The 19,488-nt window shown below is 40.0% G+C and overlaps 1 protein-coding gene across 7 annotated transcripts in view; it reads right to left on the bottom strand.

Moving 5' to 3' along the window:
• The window catches only part of NAV2 (neuron navigator 2), a 400,908-nt gene that overhangs the window by 77,764 nt on the left and 303,656 nt on the right, over positions 1-19,488 (bottom strand). For all 7 annotated transcript variants that reach the window (XM_086472167.1, XM_086472160.1, XM_086472161.1 and 4 more), the window contains one exon: positions 6,763-6,885. In XM_086472167.1, coding sequence (XP_086328293.1) covers positions 6,763-6,885 — 123 coding nt within the window. The remainder of the gene's footprint in view (positions 1-6,762; positions 6,886-19,488) is intronic.

The following is a 19,488-nucleotide window of genomic DNA, read 5'->3' as shown; positions in this document are numbered from 1 at the left end:
CAGAGGTGTAAATACACCCCCCAAAAATAAAGGAATGCAGAATCAGAATCACAGCAACAAAAGCAAGAGGCATGACAAGGGGGCAAAAAGTTCCAACAAGAAATACAGTTCCTAAAGCCTAGATCCAGCCTATCTCTTCAGTGTTTGCATCTAAGCAAACAAGCAATTCTGAAGAAATGAAAACTTTTTAAAACTCTCAGGCATAACTGCTCATTTTGGAGGGAAGAGCTGGCAATGGTGGGGTGTTTTGGTTGGTTGGTTTCAGTGCTGAGTGGCCCAACTGTACCTCCTCATTGGAAGAAAGTCATTGAAAAAGGCAAAGAACTGCTCTCAACTGCCTTGTCAGCTGTGGAGCTACTAAACGAGGTGTTAGCTAAGAAAAGAGTAGAATAATTCTTGGCTTCTTGGACACACACAGGTCTAACTGTTCTAAAATCTGCTTTTTTTTGGTGGCCATGTATACATGGAAAAGGGGTTTTCCCATAGGAAAACAAACTGCATTTTTACAAGAAGTCAGTTAACTAATAGGCACAAAACTGCTTGAAGTACCAACCCCCTCGCCCCTGTCAATCACACATCTGCTATTGCTACATGACGCAATAAACTAGAGCCTGGACAGAAATTTTTAAATAAATACAATCTCTGCTAAAAATTGTCTACTTCCTAAATTGTCCCCTCCTCAAAAGTCTTTCTAGCCTTCAAACAGCTCCCAACCTAAGCTGACTGTTGGAAGCAAACTCTTTGCTGACCACCATGCAATGAGTAAAGCTAGACCAAGCCTGAGAAACAAACAAACCTTTCCAACGTTATCTCCATTCCACCATGCCTCTCTAAACGGAACTGACATTACCACCAAAGTACTTCCCAGAAGGTAGTATACTTCATCCAGTGCACCGCAAGTATCCCCAAAAGTACGCGCATGGAAAAAAGAAAAAAAAAAAAAAAAGTATTACTGTGCCCAGTAAGTGAATTCACATGCACGCCACAAAGTTGAGAAAAAGGTGGTTACCCAAGGCGGGGGCAATTCTCACACAGCCACTTTACCTCTGACCTCTTCCCTCTCATCTTCAAGGGAGTTCTAGAAAGCCTCGTCAAAGAATAAACCAGACTATTAAAATTACATCTCTGGTGAATATTGAAAACGATAGATTCATTAGACAGCCTTTACAGGCTGTAGTAATTTGCTCCCTCTCCCCAGTTAACTCCTCCACATTACACAGGTGATACATCTTCCATCTCTCTCTTTTCTACAGCACACAAACATCATCTTGTGCTTTTCCTTGCTAAATCTTCCTCTGCTTTGTAGCTACTGCCTGTCTTTAAGAGTTAGTCTGAACTACTAACACATCCTGGTAAATTTAGAGCAACTGTTCTTCAACTTGTATTCAGTAATGAAAAATCTTGCTCCTTTTTTCAGACCTGAAGAAAAGCTTACATGCCCAGCAGTTTGTCATCTTTAGCCCACTGAAATGCATCTGCCAAAAGACATTGCTTCCCTTGACTAACCTTGCCTTGTTTGAAGGTAGAACGTCTTTTTTTTCCTTTTAGTACTACTAATTTCAGCCCTCGGCTATAGCTACTATACTTTTGCTTTCAACTACTACTTGTTGCTTAACTTTGCAATTACTTTATGTAACCTAAACCCACTTTGGATTACAGCTTGTGAAAAGATTCCTTGGAAAATAAAAGTATATGGTATTGTGATTCTAATCAGCAGATCCCAAGGCCATAAACTTCAAAGAATCTTTGCAATGCGAATTTCCCTGTTTCTGGGAGTCAGTTTTCAAGATAAATGTGTGATCTTTCAAAGACAGAGAGATAGGTATCTATAGGTACCAAGGTACAACTTGCATATTTAGAAGCAGTAGTATCTTTTCTAACTTAGTGATAAAATCCAAACAGATGGTCAAGCAGAGTAGAAGATCTGTTAGGCAGGAATAATTTCACCAGTCCCGTGACTCTGCTGTTAGTCAACTATATATGAGCATATATTTATAAATTGCAGTGACTCACAGCACAGATACAGTGAGCAATGAATTCTCAGGTGTTGGCACTTACTTTTTGATCTGTATTATCTTAAAAAAATTTGGAGACTTTAAATTCTTTTCTAGAAAACTATGCTTATTTAGTAAATAGGATACTTACATCCTAGCAAAGAAATAAAACGGGAAAAGTAGAATTTATGAATTATTTTAATCATAACAACTGAATGCAAGTACAATTGCCAGGGCTTTCTGGAAGCGAAGGAACTGTGAAATGAAGGCATGAAATCTTCCTGGTAGAGTAGTAACAGCTTGGCAGCAACCTTCTTATCTGAGATCTCCTGAGGTCTGTAGATGACTTCCATGGATATAGTTACTCCTCCTGACAGAAAGGACATCCTCACTCCACAAACCCATTCACATAAAATACCAGATGAATCTCCCTGCAAGTTCATTTACTGTGCAACTCCACAAACACTTATGTCAACACTCCTGGGGGAGCACTGCAGGAGCAGGAGATGCTGTGGGGGAAGGAGATGATGGGAATTCCACTGCCATTACCAAGCAGGAATATCTATTTCTGTGGTTTTTTACAACAGTTGGGTCCATCTGAAGGTTAAGATATAACTCAGTCATGTTTTAACATTTTAAAATAAAGACTATCCAGTCTATGTGTCTATATGTGTCTATTCCAAGCACATTTTCTCCATTTTTCCCCTTTTCTTGGGCATCCTGCTACCTCTGCTAGAGCAGCAAAACTACAGTAACGAAGAGGTGCATAGTAACAGGGTAGTATTGCTAACAAATACCCTCTGTGAACAGAGGACTTCTCATGTGCAAAGCCAGGAATTGCAGACACTGTCATTTAATTTTAGGTGCACTGTCTCAGTTAAGAGGAAAAACTGAAAATACAGGCTCAGGACTTAAAACTGTCTTATTCTACTATAAAACTACATAAAAAATATCTTTACTAAAAATTCCTTTCTAAAAAGAAGAAAATTTGATTCAGCTTCTTATGCGATACCCATCAGCACCATGTTTGTAATTCTGCTTTCAGTGGAATTTGCTTCCCTCCAAAAGCAGCGACATCTCCTCCTCTCACCACTTTTCAGGACAGGCCAATATTGCCCCCAACTTGATAACTTGCTTCAACTTGCTTTTCAGTTCTTCTCAAGTGTGATCCAAGTTCCCATGGTTATGAAGGCAGTCCAACAATCTCCCTCCAGCACTAAACACTAACCCATCTTTTTAGTAATCTCAACACCGTAACAGGATTCAAGACATTAAATTGCAGTTAGTGAACTTACACATACTCCAGTCAAAGGGTTTTACTCCACGAATGAATGTGAAGCGTTGTCTACTATCCGAGCCAAGAGACATAAATAACCTTAACCTGTTTTTATGAAATGCAAAATAACAGCAAAATACTACTCTTCAGGTATTTTTGAAAGCTGTAACTTTTACCATTTGTAGAAATTACTATAAATCACAGCATCTGAAAAAAAATCTGCGCTCAGGAACATTCTTATTAGCAGTGATATATCCGTGCTCTGCACGGAAGGTCCTCTGCTTTCTGCTCAGTTTCTGCTTCACTTCCCATTCTTCTTTCCTGCCCATCTCCTCTCCTGGTTCCACAGTCTCCTCTGGGACTACCCAAAAATCTTGCCAAAAGCAGGAAATGCTATCAAAATGCTACTGGCTGCCAGGAGCCAGCTTCAGTCACAAGTCCTTCTAAAAGTTAAAGTGAATATGGTCTTTGTTTTTTTAACTGAGAGTGTGACATGACTGGTGTCGTAGTCATCATAGATCTGAACCATGATACAGAAACACTCTTGAAGAGCATGCTCAACACCTGAGCTGTGTTTTACCTCCAGTCCACCAATGCTGTAGCTGTTGGAAGTACCAAGACAACATAATCTGCTGTCTGATGAGACAGGTCCTTACAATCAGAAGCTGGGAAGACCTTTTCATGCCTTACACCCTTATGCAAAGACATGTAATTCACTCAACCTCAAATTAAATTGTAAGAGTGAAACGATCCAAGTTTATCATGCTTGGAAGTGGTTATTTAAGCACTTCATCACTGAGGATTTTTTTAAAAAGTCATTTAGACATTTCCCTAATGACAGCATTAAGTTACTCTTGACAAGTTCACATCATTAATATAGTCTCCTGTCCTGTTCACAAGGATAGGGCAAATTGGTACAGGTCTGAGTTATCTTCTCTAAATAACAGGTTATATAAGTAAGCAATTACAGAAAGATTTACTCAAATCTAAGTTTCAAATTTCTTCCCTCTTATCTATATGTATTCACAAATGCAAGTTACATATGTGAAAGGGCAGAATTTAGTCTCAGATCAAGCAGCTGCGCCTGACAATGTGAGACCAACTTAAATAACCAGATGGTACACACCAAGTCCATATGTGTAGAAGAGACAAAACCATAGGTGGCTAATCTGCAACCTTTCAAAAAAAAAAAAATCACAAACTAAATAAAAAGGCATTTTTAGTGCCTTTTTTCATTAAAAATACCTTTGTTCTATGCAAACACAAATTGTCTTCAAGTGAATAAATAAGCTCAGCTGTGTTGTGCAATGATTCCATTAACCTTGCAATCAAGCATTAAATTCAATTGCCTTGTTTGGATTTCCCTGCTGCAAGGGAAAATGTACCTTCTAAAGTCTGTGCTTTCTGTTACCAGAGCCAACAAGTAAAAGCTTCACAACTAAACTTCTACAACTAAGAACACAAGAAACTAAACAAGTAGGCATATAGCAAAAATTCCTCTGATAACTTCTTAATGATTAACCTTATACTCAAAGGTTTATAGCCTTTCACACTCGTTCTCCCACACATTCAATTAACATCTGCTTTGAACAAGCGAACTGTAATCTTCATACGTTTCCTAGGTGTACCAATAAAGCAACCCAGCACTCCCGCTTGCTGCCTCCATTCACAGAACGAAGAAAGTGATTCATTACTGCACCATTTTATTTAGATCCTTTTCCTTACACCAATTTTCACCCTGGAAAAGTGCTGCTGAAACCAAGATTAGTTTTTTTTGTTTAAACTGCACATCATGATCACCCAGCAACCAAAGAGAAGCTCTTTTTAAATCACTGCCCTACCGTCATAAAACTCTGATCTCCTGTGTAAGGTGAGTAGGTTTACATTCTAAATAGAAACGACTGTGTCAAAACAACACATAATAATGTCACCAACTCTGGGACCAAGCGCAATTTTTCTGGGATCCCGTGCCGCAGCTAAATTGCCAGCCATACAGAGTCTTTATTGTGTGTAAAGTCCATCCCCTCCACGTGAACTGAAAGAAGGATTTTCAAAGCTGAAACGATTGACATAAACTAGGGATTGGGTTTCAGTGTGTCACAATCCCATTCTAAGTGGAATATATTTAAACACAGAAATAATTCTCCTGCCGAACGTAAGTAATTCCCTGTCTTCAGGGAAGGAGCTTAGCAAGTAAAATGTAACAATAATTTACATGCCAAGAAAAAGTGTTGCAAGCACAGAAAATACTGGATGGGGGAATGCCTCAGTGACGAGAAATGTATCACCACCTCTCCAGAAGGCTGACTGTTACTTAAACAATAATATAATTTATATTAGACCAATTCTGTATCGTAAACAGATACCTCCTGTTAGTGTGGCAATGTTCAGAACCACAGCAACAGACGAGGATGATACTTGATTAGTCTTCAGTTGCATCACTGGGTGGCAACGCCTTCACCCGCAGTCAACCAGGAGCAAGTGCTGTTGGCCCAGTACAGGTTTCAAGTTGCAAATTTCAGAGAGAGATATGAGCTCCTGAAAAATCTAGGCATATTTTACAACTGGCAAGCATATGTTGACTTAGTAATTGAAACTGAGCTGAGATTCTCTGAGAGGTTTTAGTTCTTTTGTTTAGATTTACCATCATGCTCTTTACTAATATCAAGGGAACACCAAAGCAAATTTAGCATGGCTTTCTTTGAAAACAAGGCTAGATTCTCCATCTCTTGTATTTCCTTAGTAATCCATGCATCACTATCAAGAAAGTATCAGTCATCTCAAACTCCGTCAACGGCAGTTGTGTCCCAGGAAAGACTTACCGATAACAAAACAAAAAGAGAAAAAACTTTTAGTTCCGAAACCAGTTCAAACCTGCAAGTCAAAATCCATGTTTAATACTTAGGGGCCCCTCACAGAAGAAAAAGGATACAGTTCACTTACTACATCAACAGTAACACTCACAAGGCTTTGGGTTTGGAAGGGAAAGAAGCAGCTATAGGCTGATGCCACTAAAAGCAAAAGTTTTTAACCCATTTATCTCAACTCTAACAGAACATAGGTCTCATTACTGTCAATCTCTCTGGCTTCCTTTATGATTGCACACCCACAAATTATGGATTTTTAGTCCCATAATTCTTGATCTTTGGCCTTGACCATTCACACTGAATCACTAGACTTGGAAGAATCAGTGGAAATGAAAAGATAATTAGGTCTTTTTTATTTTGAATACTGTTAAGATAGAAGTTTTACATTTTCTTGTGTTGCATCCTGTCCACAAAAACCCAGATGAGATTCAGCAAAGCAATCAGAAGACATAAAGTCAGCATTTAGCCTGACACCTCTGTGAACATGTAACCTCAAATACTCTGGAGAAGCTTACAACCACGTATTCAGTATCTCAACTCCCAAAGCTATTTAATTTGAGAGATCCAGTATGCATTAGATACAGCGTGAATCAAATGCGCCATTATATGTGAGATGAGACCTTACCTGTCAGCATCTCCGAGTCCCAGGGATGTATTACGCTGCATCGTCTCCCGCACTGCAGCCATGCCATCAGGCAGCCGGTTTAACCTTCGAGTATAGAGGCCCAGACCACCATCAGTCATATACCTTTAAACCAGCAAAACAAAACATCATTTTTAGTAAAACAAAACTTTTTGATATTATTGTAGCTCCTATCTTCTGCATGTTTTTAACTGTATATTGCAATTTCCCCACTTTTAAGAATGTTACTCAGAATATGAAGCAAGGAAAACTTTATTCTTGATTAGATCAGAGATATATTTTGCCTTTCATCATTCTCCGTTACATCTTGCACTCTTCTGAATAACAATTAATTTCAATGTAGCTGTGACAAAGGAAGAGTAGTCAACTCTCATTAAGGATGCCTAGAAGGGAATAATTCAGTATTTGTGAATGCTGTCATTAATGATCCCTTCCTATCCAAAAAATGCATAGTTTATTACCATCCTAAACTATTTTGTGTGGGCTAACACAATACGATGGAAATCTCAACCCTTTCACAAATTAACTGCAAAATTCATCCTAGATTTTGTCAATGATCCACGACCAATAAGCGTCCTAAGATTTATTACGAGAAATCAAAGTTGCAGGACGAATGAAAAGGTTTTTTTCGGCCTTGTTTCGGCTCCTACATTGTACTTCGTCTGCAACTGTGACGTAGAGACATCTGCATTTAAAAACTGTAACTGTTCTTAGATATTAAGAATTGCCAGGTGTATATATGATACTTCACAAACTGCTAAAATAGCACATTCCTTACTTTCTAGTTTAGACAAATGAAAACCCAATCTGAAATGGAACAATGACGACACATGGTGGACAAAAATAGACAGATGTTGTTGATGACCAGGAACAACTCCTCACAGTAACACAGGTTGTGTCATCCAGCATTTTTGCTGAAGTCTGTACCAATGCAGACAGCAATAGCCATCACGTAATGTAACTTCAGGAGGTGATGGTAACCAAGAAAAGAAAGCTTTAAAAACTGTACAACTACCCAGCACTTTGGTTTAGTTTATGAATAAAATATTTTACCATATAACTACTGAAATTAAGAAGTTACTCCAGTCTTCCCTTCTTGAATAGCTTCTCAAAGAGCTACCCTACACCAATATCTCAATAATGTTTTAAAATATTTTGATTCACTACAATAGTAGGTAAACAAGTCAAAATAGAACAGGAGGATTTTCTCTTGGTTTACCTTCATTTCTTAAAGTATTTCTGACTACAGATATATTAGAGCTAGCTTTAAATGAGAAAGGCAAGTCCCATTCCCCTCTCAAGTGAGCTCTGTGCTACCACCACTGGTTTGGCAGCCCAGGTACACCTACATGAGCAGCATCGACAGTTGTGTAAACATGCCACAAAGATTTTCATACATCTGAGACTGAAATAACAATTCCAGCAACACGGCTGCTGTCCCTGGCATACTGCTGGACGTGTAACATACCTCACCGCGTTAGGACTTGATGGGATTGTATCCTCTTAATCCTTTAGCCACTCTTAGCAAACCAACAGCACCCACAGAGTAATATCCAGATACACAGGACACCTTCCTCTTGCCTAACAAGGCACAGAGCTTTCTCTCTAACAGCGAGGCACTCTCATCTGCAGCAAGGATGGGGAGATGCTCCTAGCTGCAGCCAGCAATGCCGCTGCTGGCGAGGTGTTACTGCAACAGAGGTACTTCACCCAAGCCAAATTCGATTACTACATTCATAAAAACAGGATGGTAAAGAGTCAAGAAGCCTTGCCCAATCTGCTGGTTAGCATTTCAGTTCGATGTAGAAATCTGTACGGGGCCTCCCCAAGGAACAACCGAGGAGTCTCTCTGGGGAGTCCAAGAGGTTGCTAAGCCCGTCATGTCAGACACAAGAGTATTCTCCATTCAGCAAATCTGTGGGGACACGATTCTGGAAACTCATAAACAAAGACTGTAAAAAGCACGAGGAGCAGTTGTACCGTAACTCGTGTGGAATTCGCCTTAGGTCTAACATTCAAACTTTTGTTTTTAGTTTATGAATATTTTAACATGGAAGACTATTTTTTCCTTAAGGTACTAAAATAAATGAAAGGGAAAGAAAAGTGGAGCTTAAGACCATATTGTTACACAAACATGCAAACAGCATTTTGTGAAAACTTCTAATGTACATACGCTAATGGGTTTATTGCAGATACTTGTCTGCACACGAAACATGTTTCTCTATGAATACCAGTTGTACACGTACTGGAAAATGCAGTTTCTGGCTTTGCTGTGAGATTTCTGGCATATGACTAGTCCTTTGATAACAAAGATCAACTACAGCTGAAACAGATTGTTCTCCATACTTACTGCTCAGAATATGTGAAATGAAATACGGTACTCTCAAGAGTTTGTCATGCTGAAATCAATGGAAAGCGTTTTCACTAGCATCAACAGATTTCATCCTGTACGTAAGTGCTCAGCAAGCTGATAGATCAGAATAATCCTGCCATTGCATCAAACTGAAAACTAACAGTCAGATTTTCATTTGTTTTAAGCACTCATAAATCTTACACAAATCAATGGAAGCTGGATGCCTTACGCATCTTTCACAACTAGATTGTTTTTCTAACCAAGACCCTGTAAAAAAACCAGACACGGACGACAACTTTTACCCTCTGTACCAGTAGGACGAGTTTGTTACATGCCAGAACAACACAAGGTAGATTTTTGTATTTTGAAACAGGTTTGTGTAATCACAGATTGAAAGCTTTATATCTTATTTTTATTACATGCAACCTCCTGTACCCAGGAATGTTTAATTCCAAAAAGACACCAAAACCAACGATGCCTAAAGTCCTGCATGCAACAGTGAGGTGAAAGAAGAAGGAAAGGTACTAGCTTCTACATTCCGTGGTGAAAAACGTATTTACAGCAAATACACTTTAAAATAAACGAAAATAAAAGTTCTCGACTATCCATTGGTTAGTACGGAGGAAATTAAAAGTTACAGGTGCCACAAACCTCCAGTCGTTGCTTTCTTTTCCTTCCTCTCCATCCCTTCAAACTCAAAACTGTCTTGGCTCTCAGAAATCATCTTGCCTTTATGAATACATTACTATTGCTGCAGATTTTTGCTTTATGAGAAAGAAGAATATAACAAAGGTATAGGTTTCTAAGGACAATTTTATAAGGTTTTACTCAGGGAGGAATAAACCCAGGAAATATTATCCTTCATGCATATAATTCTAACAGTACTCAATGCTACCTGAATTACTGCTGTATCACACATCTACACAGTACACAATGCCAATACACTAGCCTCTCCTCTGTAATGACCCATCACAATTGTATTAGGCCAGTTATCAATTAGGTGTAATTTCTTTGACTTTTCTTCTTAGAAAACATGACAAATTTGTACTAGATGCCTTGCTAGATTCATGAATTGTAAGGACTTTGCAAGCACATTCAGTGCAAAAACAAGCACCTTGAAATATTTTTCTACCTGCCTCAAAATAAGAAAAAGCTTCAACATACGATCTGGGAAAAAGCACAGTATCCAGACTCCGTGACTTTTATACAGATGGATAAATTCTACATGCTTAAAAAGTTTAATAGCTCGGATGCTTTAGAAATGGTGTGGACAGCCAGTGGGGAATGACCGCCTTTAATGAAGTCAAATATAACACTAAATGAATGGACAGTGAGATGGTGGTGACGCTGGTTAAAAGCAGATTCTCATTTTTTCAGGCATGACTGCTTAATACTCATCTCTATAGTTTCACTCTTCATCAGCAAAGAAAAACTAACCAAACTTCTTCGAATATGAAAAGACAGGTTAAACAAGAGCAGTATTATGCACTTCTAACACACAACTGGAACTTACAGCCCACTTTCTAGGTGACATTTGTTTTCTGTAAGAAAGTGGCTCCCTGCCCTGTATTACAGGCATCAAGTAATTTGCTTTGGAGTTCCCTGGACAACCTAAACCTTTAAACTTCTCTTTTCTTTAGCCAAATTCACCCCTTCTGTGCCTCTGAAATTTTGAATGCTGTAATAAGTCCTTCCAAGTGCAATATTTTTAGGGTATTTCTGATGCTGAAGTGATTTATTTCCCTTTCCTGAAAGGCATGCTGCGGAAACAGGAACGGGTTATGCCAGGGATCAGTAAAATCCAGCTGTCTGAGTCACTTGACTTCTGTCCGCACTCCCTACTTACCCATGTATTCAGCCAGCTAACAGCACACTTGCTTTTACAGTCTGACAACTCTACCACTTCATACATATTTGTTTCACTACTTAATGTACCAATATGAATTTTCCAATTTTGAAGATAGATAGCCATGGGACAGACATTCTTGACTTAAGTATTAAGAAGAGAAGGAGCAGCAGGTAAGTCAGCAGCACACACAGACCAGGCAAGCCTACCCTGATCTGCTCAACACCACATGGCTCCGTAATCCCAAACCCACAAGCAGGAGAGCGGCAACGTCCCCCAAAACTGGACCTGACTCTGGCAGCCCAAGTACTTTGATGCTTTGAATTCACGGTTAGTTTGGAAATAGCTGCCCAGGTGCCTCCTAGGAGAAGGCTTGCCAGCAACCCAAGTGCTTGAAACTTGAAGGAGAAAAAGCTTGTAGGAGCTACAGCATTTGGATTGTTCCTGCATCAACATCAGCTCTGACATGCAAAAGTGTTCTCTTTTAGCCACAACAATAACACTGTTATCCTTAATGTTTTCCTTTAAATGTTTACTTTCACTAGGCTTCATCTGCCTCGTCACTACAGTGACTTAAATGAGATCAAGAGGCTTAACAAGCTCTGAGTATCAAAGTAGTCTAAATTTGCAGTTGCTAAAAACCAAGAGCAGAAAATTCTCCACTACTGTTTCTGAAATATGATAAATGTGATCAAAATGATCCCATTATTGCAACCAGGAATATGTTCTAAATCTGACTTAAAAAGAAATGCTAGCCTAACAGCAGGATGATGACAACCCCACATTTCTCAGTTTAGTATAAATTTAGTCTGCATTTTCCATCATGACATTGGAATTAGACCATATGATCTTCCCCGAGTTTCCCCCCTAAAGTCTTTCCATACATTATTCTTTCCTGACCACTCTCTGTTACAATGCCCACCACATCGGCACAGTGCTTGATTTCTCTAACTACAGGGTTGAGCATATACCCTGTCTACAAGCCTGTGGCTGGTTTAAATTCCATTCTTTGATCCATATGAATTTCAACAAAGGCATTCAGAAACAGAATTAGGTCCTGAGCTTTCAGGTTGGGACTGCCGATACAATATCCAAATCCCAAACATAGACCAAATACTACCTTTCAGGCTCAAAGAAGCACAAACCTATTACTCATTTAATGTAAAATTTAATTCGATATTTAAGGCTGTCCATAATTTATAAATTAATAGACTTTTCCTAATAATCAGCAACTATTTGCAATTAACAAACTAATGAATGAACAATGAATTGTTTTGAAGATGCTCAAACCCAAACATGGAGTAAATCCAGAAAAAACAATAAATGACTTGCAGTCTCAAAAAATTCTAATCACTGCTGCAAAGGAGATACCTGTTCCACTAACGGGTAAGACAGGAAAAATGAGATTATGCAAAACTTAGTAAGTATATTTTAGTTTCATGGTTTACTTGGAGAAACCTCTCACCTGCAAATCACTAAAAACATGAGCAGTAGCTGCTTATTCACACATTATAAGTTCACCCCTGTTAACAACTTAATCCTCAGACCTTTTTCTGGGAGAAAAAAAAGAAATCTACAGAAAGAAACGGCTTCTGTGAAATCAATACTTTTCTGTTTGGAGATACATTAAGGCTGCCTGGCACATAAGTCATTCAGCAGACATTACATAAAAATTTTTGGGCACCACTGCCCAGGGCTAAATTTATTTCTACCTGTCTTCTCAGCTGGGTCTCCTTTTCAAGAAGTCTGCTGGCTTGTGACTGTAGAACTTGCATTTGCTAAGGGAAGGAATTCCAAGGCCAGTATAGCCTGCAAGGGACTTGAGTGGCTGCTGTCACTACAGGTCAGATCTCATACATGCCCTAACATCTGTTCCCTCCAGGACAATGGCTTCTTATCAAGCTTCTGAAGAAACTGCTTTCCTGTGGAATTCGCAGTCTTAGACAGACATAGTTTAAGAGAAACCGTCAGTATGTAAGAGAAGAATATTAGACTGAAAGAAAGCATCTCTTGCATCACTGCATCCATTCCTGTTACAGAGGAGACTCTTCTCGTACATGATCCTCTTTCCAACACTCACTCAACCTGTCTGCCAAGTGCACCTTAAGCTTAAATTCACCTTCCTCTCAAGGAAGAGGCTTGTTCCACTGCCCTTTTTAAAATTCTTTTACAAATCCAGTCAGCCCATCCAAGATGATGACATGGATTAGGCACTGAAAAGCATCTATTTAAGGTAACTGGACTTTCAAAAGCTAGAGTTAGTAGAATAAGATTATATTGATATTTTTTAATTTTAATATAAATATTATTTTACATTCTCCTTGCTTTCCTCAATTCCTCTCCCTTTGTCTAGGCTATTAATGACAAGAAAGAACAGGTTAAAGCTTTACTTATTGCTTTTCATCTATCTTGGAGTTGAATGGCCCTTCAGAAATGAACAGTGCACTGTAGCTTGAAGGAGAACTCTGGCTATGGCAATGAGACTTCAAATGCCAGTATTAACTATTAACAGCCCTCAAAGCAGGCTTCAAAGAAGCCAGGTGATTAACATATGTGCGAGGAGATAGCAAGACCTGAGAAAACTCATGGGAAGAGACTAGGACAGATCCTGCATGGATTTCACAGAGGAATTTGGGCAGTGACTCTTCAATGACTTTGCTAAGAGATGCGAGGGCTTCATTAGAGCATTAGGACTTCATTAGGATTAGAAGAATTTCTTCCCTTGTAACCAAGTGACTAGTAGAAGCTCAATTATTTTTAAGACGCAATCTTGCTTAACTTATTTATTGCCATTTTCCCCAAACTACATCTTTAAGTTCGAGCCAGTTTAGTTCAATCTGGTGAGACCACCAAGTTAATGCTAAATTGTGTGACTTAGAGGCCTTGGCTCAGAGCTGTGAGCGTTGCCTGTATGCAGGAGTCAAGCCATAGCACATATTAAGTCTGGGGTCTATGGCAAAGCCTCTGCAGCCCAACTCTATGTCCAGCATACCCACATTAAAGGTGAGCAGCACAAAAGGGTAATTAAAAAAAAAAATTGCTCCCTTCTCTGTCTGAGGGGACTAAACTCCACATTGCTCATCTCACAGAAGAATTCACCTGACAAGACGACTAACCTAACGCTAATGCTAAATGCTCTCCAGCGGATGGAGAAGGGCATCAGCGAGCCCTCCCCTTGAGCTGGGCCAGTGGGCAGTGACACCCAAACGGGTCACCATGCTGAAGGTTCACTCACATGAAGGAGAGTAACTTGCAGCATAGCCATCACAGCATTTGGAAGGAGGAAGGACTAAGCCCTGGGGTTCCAATTCCCAGACGGTTTCTGAAATTTACCCAGTCATTCGCTAACATAAAATGACCCATCCTGGGAGAGGTGATCAGAGACAGTAACCTGACAAAATGAAGTAGACAGGACTGGAAAACATCCAAGAACTCAGCTCTTTCAGGTGTGCCAACGCCACTCTGGACCCCAGTGAAACATGGGTAGAAACTCATTACTTAAGAGAGGACAATGATGACACCCACCAAGCACAGGCTGCCAGCCTGGAGCAAGCTGAAGATCCACCACAATCAGGCAGATAACCAGCTGGGGTTTTGCATATGCCAGTTTTGATTTAAATGCCTAAATCCTTTCTCAGAATCTGTTTCAATGAAAATCACAGAAACAAGCTATAGAATAAACAATCCATTTTGCATTGTCCTCTTTAATTTTGTTAGGGAGAGGAACGACGTGTGACCGAAGAGAAGTAACGAGGGATTGCTGCTCCCCTGCAGGTTCTCAGTAGGGTCAGCAGCTAAGGAAGACCCCACAGCGACTTAGGACTCCCTCATGCCTACTCCTTTGCTGCAGATGATCCACACCGACAAAGCGTGTATGACTGCATCTCCCTCTACTGGCTAGCCCCAGAGTGGGAGCGTATTTTCTCCTTTAGAAGCTGTCGTTTTGCTCAAATTACAAAAAGCTGTGGGCACTGAAGCAGCAGTTCAAACACTGCTGAGGTGTTTATTACAGAAACAAGCCCAGAGCGGGATAATGGCTATTAAACAGTATTTTAGTAGTCATTGACAATAGGACAGTATGTACAAGTAAGCAAAAAACACAACACAGCACAAGTTGCGAGTCCATTTTACTGACAAATGCTACGTATGACCGAACGTGGCCCTTTTTAGCAGTATATTGAATAAAAAGCTTGATTTCAGCTGATCTCTAAGGTTAAGACTATGATGTCTTCCTATGCTGAATCCTACACTGCAAGGAAAGTTCTATAAAAGCATGTTATCTGAGATACCATTTGTGAAAAATGACCAAACACTGTTTTATTGTTGAAGCTGGTACCAGAACCATTCCTGAACTGAGTGCAATATTTAAAATAATTTAATAATATTGAGAATGCTTATGTCAAATTCTAGTCACGTCTCCTGTAAAGATCTTTAAGTACAGCTCTTGGAATAAGAATATTATTTTTATTTAAACACTGCCATAATTTTTCTTGTCATTCTCACAGCACCAGGACATCTGTGACTTCAAATCCAAAAGCTAGTTCTGAACCAGTTTCAACATAGTTTACTAAAAGAAGTGAGAAATCAAGGTTTCCTAACACCTTTTCATAAAAGTCAAAATTTTGAGTTTGCATGCCTGGCTCTTTCATTATTTGTGTCAATTATGTATTTACCATATATAGCTACTATTCTACAATGTGGAAAAGACTGAAACATAAGAAGCCAGTCCTAGCAAGACAGAAGGCAGTTCAAATAAACACTCTGCTCAAACAGAGAAGAAAAATAAAACAAACCTCCTAATGATTCTTAGTCATGTTGAAGTGTTATAGCCATATAAGGAACGCAGTTCTACCCATCCACTGTATTTAGATGAAATCTTATCAGTAAAATCCTACCATTTACAGAGCAACGGCCAATAAAATAACTAACCCACTGTAACTCAAAGCATACAGGAAAAAATACAGTGGTAACCACCATGGCAAAAAATAGGTCAGAAAAGCCTATAGCCAGCACTGAATTAATGTACAGGGTGAACATCTTCTCGTTCACACCACAATTAGCTCAGCCACTCTTGATTTCTAGCTAGCCACATGTTACCTGGAGCAGCAACCATTCCTGTTGCAGACAGCTTAGAAGAAAATGGTTTCTCTTAACTACTGTTACCAAGATCAAATTCTCATTAGCAGCAAACTGCGCAGTCCTCCTTTTCTTTCTCTAAATTCTTAGCCCAAGTGAAGGTCCATTACGCCACACATAAGCCTGACATCTGAAAAAGATGCATCACTATCTTGACTGATAAATAGAACAAACCTGAGCAACTCAAGAATCCTACAAATATCAATTATGCTTCAAAATTCAGTGAAATCAGTCCTCAATTTCAGGTCTTCATAGCAAACTCTTCTTTGCCTCCTAATAGATCTAACTTCTAAATTTCAGCCTACAACAGAACTCTATTTCAATGATGGCTTTGGTCCGTGTTACTTAAGGGCAGACAGGCCTCCGCACCACAAAGATGATTTCTACCCAGGGCACGATGCTTTTGTGTGGGTTTGATTGACCTGAGCAGAAGTGGGTGGTAAAGCCTCATTCCCCAGCCCAGAGTGGCCTGCTCTCCCTTTTAGCATCCTTTCATCCATGTTCCCAATTCACCTGCTTGTAGTGCTTGCAGAAGGATCCACGGGGAGCATAAAGGCTTCAATAAACAAGAAGGAATCATAATCCCATGAGCATCACGTACACAAACACATTAAGAGGTTGTGGAAATAGAGATCTGGAATGGGAATGTACTGGCCCCAAAGCATCAAATAAACAGGGAGGTTAATAGAACGGTGAAAAGTCTCTCCCCTACCCCACTCTACAGCTGCTGCACAATGGAAGGCTACTGCAAGCAGAATTTTGCATAGGGCCCCTGAACATTTTATGCAGGCTGAGCCCTTCTGTCCTCATCTAATAGCTAAGGGAGCAGTTCCCTGCTAGCTGATTAACTGAGGTGTGAGATGGCGTCACTAGGTAACGCTTCTTAATGAGATACACTCAAAAGAGTGAGCTGGGCATACCCTAAAACTCAGCCTGGCATGCAACAGACCCACAGTCCACGCGTGGGGCCGCTCACAATCTGCCCTACCTCGAAGTTCAGGCTCTAGGGTGGCTGAGCTGTCAAATCATCATCTCTACAGTTGGTTGGAACAAAGCTGGAACAGCCATGATTCTGCAAAAAGTTGTTTCGACAAGCTGCGTTTGCAGACCCAAAGCCATTTCCCGAGAAAATTTGCGACCAGCAGTAATCAGTATATCCATGTTGTTAATTGTGCATAGAACGCTGCACACTAGGGTAATGAAAACAGGATTAATTAAATTAAAATAAAATAATTTTAAAAGTCCTTTCTGACCAACAGGTCTGTTGCTGCATTCCAAGGAGAGATAAAAAGGAAATTAACTCTACGTCTCATTAGAGGGACCTTGGGGAGCGGAGGACAAAAAGAGGTAGGAATGTGCATGTTACTAGTAGCTAGAGGGGGACTACAGTGGACAAAACCTTTTGAACAAACCCAAAAAAGCCATGAGAGTTAATGTCCCACCTGGGACAATCTTTTGGGTGGACAAGCGAGACAACTCTGGGCTTTGAGATACTACTTACTGCTGAGGCTCTGAAGCCTTGAGCTCAGCCAGACACCGAAGTATCTGGGTTGGGTGCTTACTCCCCACCTCACACAAATCCTCGCCCTGTTGCTTTGTCATTTGGTTGATGTTTGAGCTCCCACAATAAGACTACTTCTTACTTTCGATCCACCCCCTGGAGACTTTCTTAGTTTAAAAGCTATTTTCTGCCCGTTTGGAAAAGATACTCTTCCTAACCCTATGAAAGCAATCCTGGTGTCTGCCAGAGCTCTGCTTGAGCAGACTTATTAAAGAAGGCCAAACGAAACTTCCCATGACCTAGTACATTTCAGAGAAAGCATCAGGATCACAGGGCTAAAATCATTTATCTTGGCTATTGGATTTATTTTGGCTGTAACAAATATTTTGGCTTCCTTCCCTATCAGTTTGCCAATGAAAACATAGATCCAAGGTTTTCAGACTCCAGGATTGTAGCAATTCTGAAAAATGACAAAGTGAAACACATACCAGCTAATAAAGAGCTATTCATGCTATAAATGCCCTCTTGTGCTGCTTTCCACATACTGTAACTCAGCTTCTGGAAATACTGGGCCTGTTCGCCCTAACATTGATCTCAGATATTTGTTCTGCAGCAAGTCACACGGATGCTTTCTTTACAAGCAACCTCTCTGATTTCTTAGGGGTGTATTATTCCTCTCCCACAAAGACACGATGCTATCCTACTTTTTATTTTTGGAAATAAGTCGACATTGGGGAAGATAACTTATGAAACAGGCTACCAAAACATCTGTTCACACTGGAGATGGTAATCCATCATTATTAGTTGTCAGTAAGATTCACCAAAAGTTAACACCCTCATTTTTTTCTCTCCCTCCATTGGCACTGGGATAATATCCAATGCTGTTACTGCAATGCAATACCCCCCCCTCGGGGAATCCACACACAATTACTCTCCACAGACTATGTAACCCCAACATTGTGGGGCTGCTTCCAGGAACACTCCCTCCAAATGCCCACTGGTGCAGCAACGAGTGGACCTCCAAACTGCCCAGCCTCCAAACCCTGCCCAAAACCTGGAAATGGAGCCAAAACTTTCTGATGACGGAATGACCTACAATACAGATTCTGCCCTTGGAACTTAGTCAATGACTACAACAGTGCTATATAAATCAATAAACCAACTCACATTATTTAGCAAAACAGGCCTTTGTAGCTAAAGGCAAAAGATGTGGAAAAGAAAAATATATTTGTACACATAACTCCTCTTGTCCTCAGAACTTTAAATTGAAATCTCATTTATCAATCTGTGGCTGGTTATATGAGTTAAAACTGAAAGTTGTCTCCTAAAAACTAGTGGGAAATAAAGAGTGAGGTACTCAGTTAAAGATGTTCTAGCACTCAAGGCTAGGAACGAGGTGTGGTGGAGCATATGACTCTTCTGCTAAACGTTATATTCATTCTTGGTATCATCCTTGGTATATAACTCATTGCCTTGGTGACAGAGGTACCAACTGGCAAAACCATTTCATTACATTATCAGTCCCTTAGACCCAGAATCTAAAGACCACTCTTATATTTTCCGACTATAGAGGCTTCCAATTTTTACCCTACAGGATGACCAGATAAGACACAGAAAAGGAAACGATACACAGAGGAGTGAAGGCACAAACTCAACAGCTTTCTTGTTCTTTCCTTTTCCTCAGCCTGGAATCTGAACTTCATGCACCAAGTAAAGATCTGCAAAGACTGGGGCTCCTCCAGGATATGAGCAGCAGAAGCCTGAACTGACACAATTCTGCCAGGGACACTTCTCGGCTCATACTCTGGGTGTTTTATAGAAACCATGGCACTACTTGGAATTTATTTTCCTCTCTTCTAGACCAAAATTACA

This window comes from Leptosomus discolor, chromosome 12 (genome assembly GCF_034619465.1).
Source record: "Leptosomus discolor isolate bLepDis1 chromosome 12, bLepDis1.hap2, whole genome shotgun sequence".
Taxonomy (NCBI): domain Eukaryota; kingdom Metazoa; phylum Chordata; class Aves; order Leptosomiformes; family Leptosomidae; genus Leptosomus; species Leptosomus discolor.
This window is presented reverse-complemented; position numbering and strand designations above follow the sequence as displayed.